The 13,092-nt window shown below is 35.6% G+C and overlaps 1 protein-coding gene across 2 annotated transcripts in view; it reads right to left on the minus strand.

Annotated features, from left to right (window-relative positions):
- FSTL5 (follistatin like 5) overlaps positions 1-13,092 on the minus strand; it is a 747,693-nt gene that overhangs the window by 514,358 nt on the left and 220,243 nt on the right. For both annotated transcript variants that reach the window (XM_025873977.2, XM_025873976.2), the window contains exon 4: positions 11,097-11,345. In XM_025873977.2, coding sequence (XP_025729762.1) covers positions 11,097-11,345 — 249 coding nt within the window. The remainder of the gene's footprint in view (positions 1-11,096; positions 11,346-13,092) is intronic.

The raw sequence follows: 13,092 nt of genomic DNA on the forward strand, positions 1-13,092 counted from the left end.
TCTGATTTGTATACAGTATATTTGCTGGGGACGTTGTAAACCTGTTAGCATTTTGTTCTCTCATTCATCTATTCTCCTCTGGACAAAATGACAAGACGAAAAAAATCACCTCAGCAAAAAGAACAAGAGGTAGTACCGTCAGCCAGTGACCTACTCAATACTGATATTAGTACGATGTCGGACCTAGAGTTCAGAATCATGACTTTAGAGATACTAGCTGGGCTTGAAAAAAGCGTAGAAGTTATTAGAGAAACCCTTTCTGGAGAAATAAAAGAACTAAAATCTAACCAAGTCGAAATCAAAAAGGCTATTAATGAGGTGCAATCAAAAATGGGGGCACTAACTGCTAGGATAAATGAGGCAGAAGAGAGAATCAGCGATATAGAAGACCAAATGATGGAAAATAAAGAGGCTGAGAAAAAGAGGGAGAAACAACTACAGGATCACGAGGGCAGAATTCGAGAGATAAGTGATACGATAAGACAAAACAACATTAGAATAATTGGGATCCCAGAAGAAGAAGAAAGAGAGAGAGGGGCAGAAGGTATATTGGAGCAAATAATAGCAGAGAACTTCCCTAATGTGAGGAAGGAAACAGGCATCAAAATCCAGGAGGCACAGAGAACCCCTCTCAAAATAAATAATAACAGGTCAACACCCCGACATCTAATAGTAAAATTTACGAGTCTCAGAGACAAAGAGAAAATCCTGAAAGCAGCTCGGGAGAAGAGATATGTAACCTACAATGGTAAAAATATTAGACTGGCAACGGACCTATCCACAGAGACCTGGCAGGCCAGAAAGGACTGGCAAGAGATCTTCAGAGCACTAAACGAGAAAAATATGCAGCCAAGAATACCATATCCAGCTAGGCTGTCATTGAAAATAGAAGGAGAGATAAAAAGCTTCCAGGACAAACAAAAACTAAAGGAATTTGCAAACACGAAACCAGCCCTCCAAGAAATATTGAAAGGGGTCCTCTAAGCAAAGAGAGAGCCTAAAAGCAGCAAAGATCAGAAAGGAACACAGACAACATACAGTAACAGTCACCTTACAGGCACTACAATGGCACTAAATTCATACCTTTCAATAGTTACCCTGAATGTAAATGGGCTAAATGCCCCAATCAAAAGACACAGGCTATCAGATTGGATTAAAAAACAAGACCCATGCATATGCTGTCTGCAAGAGACTCATTTTAGACCCAAAGACACCCCCAGATGGAAAGTGAGGGGGTGGAAAACCATTTACCATGCTAATGGACACCAAAAGAAAGCTGGGGTGGCAATCCTTATATCAGACAAACTAGATTTTCAAACAAAGACTGTAATAAGAGATGAGGAAGGACACTATATCCTACTTAAAGGGTCTATCCAACAAGAAGATCTAACAATTGTAAATACCTATGCCCCGAACATGGGAGCAGCCAATTATATAAGGCAATTAATAACAAAAGCAAAGAAACACATTCACAACAATACAATAATAGTGGGGAACTTTAACACCCCCCTGACTGAAATGGACAGATCACCTAAGCAAAAGATCAACAAGGAAATAAAGACTTTAAATGACACACTGGACCAAATGGACTTCACAGACATATTCAGAACATTCCATCCCAAAGCAACGGAATACACATTCTTCTCTAGTGCCCATGGAACATTCTCCAGAATTGATCACATCCTAGGTCACAAATCAGGTCTCAACCGGTACCAAAAGATTGGGATGATTCCCTGCATATTTTCAGACCACAATGCTTTGAAACTACAACTCAATCAGAAGAGGAAAGTTGGAAAGAACTCAAATACATGGAGGCTAAAGAGCATCCTACTAAAGAATGAATGGGTCAACCAGGAAATTAAAGAAGAATTAAAAAAATTCATGGAAACCAATGAAAATGAAAACACAACTGTCCAAAATCTCTGGGATACAGCAAAGGCAGTCCTGAGAGGAAATTATATAGCAATACAAGCCTTTCTCAAGAAACAAGAAAGGTCTCAAATACACAACCTAACCCTACACCTAAAGGAGCTGGAGGAAGAACAGCAAATAAAGCCTAAACCCAGCAGGAGAAGAGAAATCATAAAGATCAGAGCAGAAATCAATGAAATAGAAACCAAAAGAACAGTAGAACAGATCAACGAAACTAGGAGCTGGTTCTTTGAAAGAATTAACAAGATTGATAAACCCCTGGCCAGACTGATCAAAAAGAAAAGAGAAATGACCCAAATCAACAAAATCATGAATGAAAGGGGAGAGATCACAACCAACACCAAAGAAATACGAACAATTATAAGAACATATTATGAGCAACTCTATGCCAGCAAATTAGATAACCTGGAAAAAATGGGTGCATTCCTAGGGATGTATCAACTACGAAAATTGAACCAGGAAGAAATAGAAAACCTGAACAGACCTATAACCACTAAGGAAATTGAAGCAGTCATCAAAAATCTCCCAAGAAACAAAAGCCCAGGGCCAGATGGCTTCCCAGGGGAATTCTATCAGACATTCAAAGAAGAATTAATACCTATTCTCCTGAAACTGTTCCAAAAAATAGAAATGGAAAGAAAACTTCCAAACTCATTTTATGAGGCCACCATTACCTTGATCCCCAAACCAGACAAAGAGCCCATCAAAAAGGAGAATTACAGACCAATATTCTTGATGAACATGGATGCAAAAATTCTCACCAAAATACTAGCCAATAGGATCCAACAGTACGTTAAAAGGATTATTCACCACGACCAAGTGGGATTTATCCCTGGGCTGCAAGGCTGGTTCAACATCCGCAAATCAATCAACGTGATACAATACATTAACAGAAGAAAGAACAAGAATCATAGGATCCTCTCAATAGATGCAGAAAAAGCATTTGACAAAGTACAACATCCTTTCTTGATCAGAACTCTTCAGAGTATAGGGATAGAGGGTACATACCTCACTATCATAAAAACCATCTACAAAAAAACTACAGCGAATATCATTCTCAATGGGGAAAAGCTGAGAGCTTTTCCCCTAAGGTCAGGAATGTGGCAGGGATGTCCACTCTCACCACTGCTATTCAACATAGTATTAGAAGTCCTAGCCACAGCAATCAGACAACAAAAAGAAATCAAAGGCATCCAAATCGGCAAAGAGGAAGTCAAACTCTCACTCTTTGCAGATGATATGATACTGTATGTGGAAAACCCAAAAGACTCCACCCCAAAACTGCTAGAACTCATACAGGAATTCAGTCAAGTGGCAGGCTATAAAATCAATGCACAGAAATCAGTGGCATTCCTATACACCAACAACAAGACAGAAGAGAGTCAAATCAAGGAGTCGATCCCATTCACAATTGCACCCAAAACCATAAGATACCTAGGAATAAATTTAACCAAAGAGGCAAAGGATCTGTACTCAGAAAACTATAAAATACTCATGAAGGAAATTGAAGAAGACACAAAGAAATGGAAAAAGGTTCCATGCTCATGGATTGGGAGAACCAACATTGTGAAGATGTCAGTGCTACCTAGAGCAATCTACACATTCAATGCAATCCCCATCAAAATACCATCCACCTTTTTCAAAGAAATGGAACAAATAATCCTAAAATTTGTATGGAACCAGAAGAGACCTTGAATAGCCAGAGGAATATTGAAAAAGAAAAGCAAAGCTGGCGGCATCACAATTCCCGGACTTCCAGCTCTATTACAAAGCTGTCATCATCAAGACAGTATGGTACTGGCACAAAAACAGACACATAGATCAATGGAACAGAATCGAGAGCCCAGAAATGGACCCTCAACTCTATGGTCAACTTATCTTTGACAAAGCAGGAAAGAATGTCCAATGGAAAAAAGACAGTCTCTTCAACAAATGGTGTTGGGAAAATTGGACAGCCACATGCAGAAGAATGAAACTGGACCATTTCCTTACACCACACACAAAAATAGACTCCAAATGGTTGAAAGGCCTCAACATGTGACAGGAGTCCATCAAAATCCTAAAGGAGAACACAGGTAGCAACCTCTTCGACCTCAGCCGCAGCAACTTCTTCGTAGAAACATCACCAAAGGCACGGGAAGCCAAGGCAAAAATGAACTATTGGGATTTCATCAAGATAAAAAGCTTTTGCACAGCAAAAGAAACAGTGCACAAAACCAAAAGACAACCGACAGAATGGGAGAAAATATTTGCAAATGACATATCAGATAAAGGGCTAGTATCCAAAATCTATAAAGAACTTATCAAACTCAACACCCAAAGAACAAATAATCCAATCAAGAAATGGGCAGACGACATGAACAGACATTTTTCCAAAGATGACATCCAAATGGCCAACAGGCCCATGAAAAAGTGTTCAACATCGCTCGGCATCAGGGAAATCCAAATCAAAACCTCAGTGAGATACCACCTCACACCAGTCAGAATGGCTAAAATTAACAAGTCAGGGAACGACAGATGTTGGCGGGGATGTGGAGAAAGGGGAACCCTCCTACACTGTTGGTGGGAATGCAAGCTGGTGCAACCCCTCTGGAAAACAGTATGGAGGTTCCTCAAACAGTTGAAATTAGAGCTACCATTCGATCCAGCAATTGCACTACCGGGTATTTACCCCAAATATACAAATGTAGGGACCTGAAGGGGGTACATGCACCCCAATGTTTATAGCAGCAATGTCCACAATAGCCGAACTGTGGAAAGAGCCAAGATGCCCATCGACAGATGAATGGATAAAGAAGAAGTGGTATATATACACAATGGAATATTATGCAGCCATCAAAAGGAATGAGATCTTGCCATTTGCAATGACGTGGATGGAACTGGAGGGTGTTATGCTGAGTGAAATAAGTCAATCAGAGAAAGATATGTATCATATGACCGCACTGATATGAGGAATTCTTAATCTCAGGAACAAACTGAGTGTTACTGGAGTGGTTGGGGGTGGGAGGGATGGGGTGGCTGGGTGATAGGCTTTGGGGAGGGTATGTGCTACGGTGAGCGGTGTGAATTGTGCAAGACTGTTGAATCACAGATCTGTACTTCTGAAACAAATAACACAACATATTTTAGAAAAAAGAAAAAGAAGAAGATAGCAGGAGATGAAGAATGAAGGGGAGTAAGTCAGAGGGGGAGACGAACCAGGAGAGATGATGGACTCTGAAAAACAAACTGAGGGTTCTAGAGGGGAGGAGGGTAGGGGGATGGGTTAGCCTGGTGATGGGTATTAAAGAGGGCACATTCTGCATGGAGCACTGGGTGTTATGAACAAACAATGAATCATGGAACACTACACCAAAACAAATGATGTAATATATGGTGATTAACATAACAATAAAAAATTAAATAAAATAAAATACCACAGTGAGCAAGAATGTTTCTGAATAATGTCACATATTCATGGAAATCACTATTGAAAGTGAAGTTTTAAAAATCATAAGCAAGTAAGATATCATGGTATTATATATTACAGCAGAATATTTGGAGCATACATGCACTATAGGAGAAGACAGAATCCCTTGGTTCTTATCCCAGTAACATTAACTTGCTATACAAGTGTTGGCAAGCCATTTTTAAAATCTTAGTCTTGTTGCCTTCTTTATAGTACATTGGCTTGTTATTATGATGAAACAATATAATACTTGTGAAAGTGTTTTGAAATAAATAATATTCAATATATTAATTATTATAACCAGTACTTTCTGGTAATATCTTTTAATGCATTTGTTAAGTAGTCAGTATCTAAATCTCTTTCTTTTGGATCATTTTTCATAGTCTATGTAAAATATATCATTTATCTACTATCTATAAATGGAAAGTAAGTCCATATAATATGTAATGTTTACAGAATCTGTTATAGAGTTTTCAAAAAACAGAGGAGAAATAAACATTTGGTATGATTTTAATAACAAATGGTAACTTTCTGAGTGTCCACATTACAATGATTTCTATAGATGTAATGAGCAATACATAGAATTCTATATTTCAAATTTTGATTAGAGTGGCAACAAAACTATATTGTTAACTTTGATTACATGTTAAATGTGAGATAAACCTTAAAAGTGAAACACAACTTAATCAATTTTATATCACCAAATTCAGGAAGTTTTACTGTAAATCTACCCAAACTTCGGGGATTAATCAAATTGGTTTTAACGTTGTGTGTACTGAGGGCATTCAAGAGAACTAGAGTTTCTGTGTCTTCATTATGGCCTTAAATAGTTAATGTATATTTGTAGTTGTCCAATTTATTAATTTCACTATCATCCTGCACTTGGCTAATACTGACCAAAAACCAAACCTAAACAAACAAATATCTGGGTGTTATTTTCCAAAGTTTAAATACTTATCACGATTACTATTTTTCATGAAATGGCATAAAAGACTAGACAAAAAACAGAAGCTTTACAAAGCCTCCCTTCAAAAAAAAAATGAAAAAGTAATCTAAAATCCCACATGTATTAACACAGAAATTACTGTTATATTTTAAAATATCATTGTGTCATTGGCAGCTTAGTTTTCTAGCTCAAGTTCTATGAGTCCCACCTTTAAAAAGAAATCAGGTAAAAGAACCAATTAAAAATGGAATATGAATGTCTCTCCAGATTATACCAAAGAAAAAGAACACAATGTCAGATATCATTCAAATAGTGCACACATAGCCATAAAAAACATATTTCCCAAGTTGTTATTGTTTGTGATGAACATTTAAGTGCACAGAACATTTGCTTTTATGGCAGTTTTATTCTCAGCCCAGTAAATGGCAAAAGGGTTTCTGTTCAATTGACTTTCTCATAAAAAGTTTAATTCCTTATTCATTTTAGCATAGGTTGTATCTTGAGTTTCTCACTCTAGTTTCTATTTATTCTCTGAGTAAGTAAATTCTGCTGTGTAAGACAGACTGACCTGGAGTCAGGGTGAGAGAAAATTATACTTGTTATTAGTGATGTGAATTGCAGAAGCTAGAAGTCCTTTGGGGGTGGAGTGAGGATGAGCGATGACTTTAAGCCCAAACTGCCATCACAAGAAATAACTAGACACTACACAGAAATAGAATGTTTTATGCTATGTGATGGGGTTCAGTACACTTCACCTCAGAATGTGCCGCTTTGGCATGAGGATTATTCCCAGACAATCTTATTTGAAGACAATAAAGGCCCTACACAAGAAGAGCTTTTTGGTCCCCCCACCCCTTGGCTGTCTAAAAGAATTTAGATAGGGGTCCTGTACCAAGAAGTGAGTTATTACTTAAGATAACTTTTTTTTTTTTTAACATAAGGAAAACTTCTCAGCAAGACATGGCAAACATTTGCTTACCAAACCTTAGTTCTTCCATCTCCCTGTGAATTTTCTTCTCCAGTTTGAAGTCCCAGACCCTTACCCTCTCTTACTTCAGGACGCATATAAACCGCAATTCCCTGCCAATGAGTTTCATATTCTTATGGGGCCTCATTTGTACATAATTAAATTTATTTTTCCCTTCTTACTTGTCCCATGTCAATTTGATTATGAGGCCAGCCATAAGAATTTAGAAAAGTAGAGAAAACTTCTTTCCTCCCCAACATACATCAAGTATCATCTTATAGTATTTGATGCCAATAAACAAATACTACAATATTCTATATCCTATTTTAACCAGTTTCTTTGTAATCACATAAATGTGAATAGAAATAAATGTAAAGATGCTATATTTCTAGATCTATGTTTCATTTATAGTTCCACAAATCATAAATCATTAAAGAAAATTCTTAGTGAATCCATGTCTCTATTTAAGAGTTAGTAATAGTAAATGCTAAGCATACTACAGAGGCATTTAAATATTTAACACATATAATAGAAGGAAGCTATATAGATATAGTTATAAGTATAAATATATGCATAGATATAATGATGTAAATATAAATATAGATATAAATCTCTTTAACTTGTTTCCTAATCTTAATTTTAATACAATCAATAAACATGATTGTACAGATATAATTCATTTTATTAAGTTTAAATATAAATGGCAAACATAAACCTGATAAATTTGATATGTGAAATAAGACTTAAAGTTGAAATAATTAATGAATAATGCAAACCATACTTTAAAATTATCTTAAGTATTTGCTAATATTTTTCCAGTAGTTATTTTGCATTAGTCTTTTTATTTTGAGACAACTGTAGAGTCATATGGGGTTAAAAGAAATGAGAGAGATTCCATGGACCCTTCACCCAGTTTCTACGAATCGTAATATTTTGAAAACCTATAGTACAATATCATAACCAAGATATCATCTTTAACACTATCCACTGATCTTACTCAGATTTCCTGTTTTACGTGTATCAATTTGTTTATGGGTATGTGTTTATTTTTATTCAAATGTAACATGTGAGTAGGTCCCTATATTTATCACCATAGCCAAGAAGATATAGAAAAGATCTTTCAATATTTGTAATCTTTTAAAGCAGAGGTTAACCAACTTTTTACGGGAAAATCCAGACGAAATGTTTTCTAGGCTTTGCAGGCCATACAATCTCTGCTATAAATACTCAACTCTCCTTTTGTTTTGCAAAAACACCCAAAGGGAATTCCTAAATAAACGGATGTGGCTCTGTTCCAATAACACATTGCTTAAATAAAAGGGGACTGCAACCTGGGTTTGGTCTCTAGGTTCTTGTTTGTTGACTCTTATGCTAAGGTTTGCATAATTACCTTTTTTAATAAGATTTTTGTGTATTTGAGAGAGAGAGACAGAGGCAGCAAGAGAGCACACAGGAGAGGGGAGGAGAAGGAGAAGCGGGCTCCCCACTGAGCAGGGAGCCTGACCTGGGGCTCAATCCAGGACTCTGGGATCATGACCTGAGCAGACGGCAGATGCTTACGGACTGAGCCACCCAGGCACCCCGCATAATTACCTTTTATTAGATCTAAAAGACGAAATGGTTTTTTGCGGAGGAAAACTCATTCCTATTATTTAGTTTGATTTTTTTCTATTAAAAAAATCTAATTAAACATAGGTTTTTAGCAGTTCTTGAACTTAATATTTTGATTTGCTTTTTCCATTGGGCCATTATTGGAAACAATATAATTGCAGACATTCTACGGAAAATAAAGTTCACAATCATAAGGTTTAATTTTGGCCATCACAAACATGTCAGGCCTTTAGCTATAACGAATCTTGTTTTACACCTAAAACTTGGCCATCTGCACACCCATAAGACAGGCAGGCCACTTATTGTTTTGTGGTATATCATTTAGTTCCTTTCTGCTGAAATAAAGTTCTTTTGTGAGGTAGATATGTGTTAGGCAAAATCCCAAAATAAATAAGCAGAAGACACAAATTCTGAGACCTGAGAAATGCATAAACCCTTGGTAACTAACCCAGATAATATAAATGAAATTTTAATGCTACGTATAATGAAATAAGAAAGTATTTTGACTTATATATGATGAGAAAGCATTTTGAAACAATCAAAGAATTGATAAATATACTCAGTATTAGTCTGAAAGACAAAAGTTTTTCAAACCATTGTTTTATGAACTCACAGGAAGACAAAATTCCTAGCTATATCCAGTTCATCTATGTCCATACTGATATACATATTGAGTTGCATTATGCCTAAGCATCCAGTAATAAAGTTGAACATTAAAATACACCAAATGTTTTTTTCTCACATGCTATTTAATATCATATGTTTCCACATAATCGATTGCTGGGTGTCAGTTGGACAAAACTTCATTTTGAGAATGTTTCTACATTACCTTAATAGAATATTATTTATATAGCAGTGTTGCCAATATAGCATCTCATGTCAAAATGACAGAATAAATACTCACACACACATACACACACACACATACACTACACTTTCATGAGTTTTAAAGCACAATGCTAATAGAATTAATTTTAGTTATATGTAAAATAGATTTGATAGAAGGGAATAAATTGTACTTGAAACCAAAGCAACTGCTATTCTTTCTGTACAAGAAGAGAACCTGATATAAAATACTCTGTGCATGAATTCAAGTTGCACATAGTTCACTGTGGTAAAGAAACTATTATCACTTTACTTCAACTATATCAATGGGCTTCTAGTAGCCACACTGACTACAGAGTATTGCACCTTACATCATTTGAAAAGCTCTGTATCATTTTATTATCACCTTGGAAATAATATTTTATTTATTCTACCATGTTGGAAAAGGAAAGTTTTTAGTCATTTTACCGTAATATCAGACAAGTCTTAAATGTAAATAAACTTGAGGAAAATTATGAAAAAATGGGATAGGAACCAATTGAAGACTAGAAATCAGGTTGATCACTAATCTATTTGAATGAGGAAAGTTCTGTATATTTAACATCTCAGAATTTCAGTCTGGGTTATGACTAAGAATAAGCAAATATTTTCTTCAGTAGAAACAAATAAAGACAAAATAAGTTTAGGAATAAATGACATTAGAAATGTTCAATGATTTATTTACTTATAGACCATGTTAAAATAATTTCTCAAATTATAATTCAGCAGTACTTTTTATAAACAGTAACCAGTTGTTTTGAGTACTATGAAAGTAAATACCAATATTTTTTAGGTTTTTAAATTATTGTAATCCCAAATTTACTAATTAAATTTAGCAGAGTTTTTCAGAGTTATTTCAGTGGGCATTTACAGGTTCCATATAATCTGAATTATGTGGTGCAAACTGAAACCCATCGTTTTTAATCAGGAAGACATGAGATGTTATCACAGCATGGCTTGGCATTCACTATTCACTCAATTCCACTCCAGGTGCTTTTCACTGGGTGGATTTGGCCTGTTGACTGAATTGGCCTCCCTGTGTCCTAAGATAACTGCCATGATTGGGAAGCCATATGGTGCAATGCTGTAAGCTATATTAAATTTGAGTCATATTTTGGCCAACTTTGTACTGATAATTGAGATTCAGAATTATATCTGTGTACATTTCTATATACTTACTGTTTATTGATGTAATTAAACTCACATTTTTTTCTGTCCCTTTTCAAATACTTGCTGATATAAAATCATGCTAGAATTTAAACTTAAAGGCAGTAGTTGAGAAAAGGAAAGGAAGAGAAGGTGACACTTTAGGTCCACCCTGTATTTACCTTTAAAGAAGCAGTCTTCATTGTGAACAATGGTAATCTTTTGCTTTTTCAGGCAAGCAGCTCTATGCACTTCACAGTGGTTTTCATAAAATTCTCCATCAGATCCACACACAGGTTTGTAGTGCCGCTTGCAAAGGTCCATACAGGCACATTCTGCTTGCCCTGTCTCTCTGCTGATGACACAGTGCCTTCCCAAACCACAGTATTTATTTTCACAAGACCCCAAAGGGCCATCCTGAATCAGGAATCCTGAAGATAAAGAAGAGGAAAATCATTTGTAGTCATATGTCTAAATAATATGTGCATGTCAAAGTATAAAATAAAAAGAAGTTTAAGAGAAATATAGTATAATCAGGGTTCAGTTGTTCTCAGGGCAAAGGAGACTTGTATCAGACAGGTAGATGACCTGTCTCACACTCAACATTCTCCCCCTCCTACTCTCCTGTGATGTAGCTCTCTTCTCCCGCTCCAATGAGTAGCGTGGTCCTTAAGAAGAGGATCCACAAAATTAAGCTGCCTGAGTTCAAATCCTGGTTCTACCATTTACTAGCTGTATGTCTTTGGAGAAATTACTTCTTTGGGCCAAGTTGTCTCATCTGTTAAATGTTGGTAATAGTATAGACCACCTCCTAAAGTTGTACAAAATACTACTACCTGTAATAATCTGCAGGAATCACTTCCTTGTCATATAGTAAATGTTAAATAAATGTCAACTTTTACATGAAGAGAATTCTGGATAGGAGAAATGACATGTATGTATATAAAGCAGGAAATAGGAATGGAAAATAATTGTGCCTTGAAAACTTCTTGGTGGGTTCTGACAGCTGATCTTTTCTTGTTTTGACCTTTGCCACTGGACAATCACTAATACATTTCTCAACTAAATGAATAAATCATGAAGAATTCAATTTTCTTGCTATTTATTCAGTTTAACAATCTCCATTGGCATCAGAAAAGAGTAGGTGTGTCCAGCAGTCTTGTACTAAAACCAAACTAATCAACTTGAATTCCTACAATTTTATAGACAGATTTGGCTTTTCTCCTTTGAGAATTTAACTGGAAAGTAAAATAAAAGTCAGTAAACTAACATACATATGAGAGACACACACAGATATATATATATATATATATATATTATATATACATACATATATACATATGCATGTGTGTATATATGTGTGTGTGTATGTGTGTGTGTATAACCATCAGTGACACCTATATTTTGTAAAAAAGAAAGAAAACATTTAGGAAGTAATAAATGACAGTAATTTTATTAGATATTTAGTGTATATTTTTAGCTTGTTGATTTAAAACCATCTCTCCACATGATGACATCATATCATTAAGAACATAGATTCTGATCCAGAGTTTAAACCATAACCCAATCAGTTACAATCTTCAGGACCTAAACATCTGTAACTCAGTTTCCTCATCTGTAAAATCAGGATCATACCATATTCTCATAGGGTTATCAAAACTAAAGGGCTTGGCACATATAAAACTTCATTTAATTGCTAGTTGTTGTTGTTATTATTATAACCACCTTTTTAGAGACTAATTTTCATAAGAACAGATATATACAAATGAACAAGTATTTAAAAATCAACTTTGTTTTTAAATGAAACCTACACAGTACTTTTACTTTAATACATACATGTATTTCCAAATGGAGTGTAGCAAATTTAATATTACAAAAAGAGAAGACCAATACTATCAACTGTGTTTTTTTTAAAGCACATCTTTTGATAGCAGTATAAATTGGGATAAATCTTCTTGAAAACAATTTTTAAATACTTGTGTTTTTTAAGTTATTATTTATTTGACAGAGAGAGAGACAAAGTGAGAGAAGGAACATAAGCGGGGGAGTGGGAGAGGGAGAAGCAGGCTTCCCGCCAAGCAAGGAACCTGATTGCGGGCCTGATCCCAGGACCCTGGGACCATGACCTGAGCCAAAGGCAGACACTTAGTGACTGAGCCACCCAGGTGCCCCAATTTT

Source organism: Callorhinus ursinus, unplaced genomic scaffold (genome assembly GCF_003265705.2).
Source record: "Callorhinus ursinus isolate GAN/ISIS: 27379988/994484 unplaced genomic scaffold, GSC_fseal_2.0 scaffold4, whole genome shotgun sequence".
NCBI lineage: Eukaryota > Metazoa > Chordata > Mammalia > Carnivora > Otariidae > Callorhinus > Callorhinus ursinus.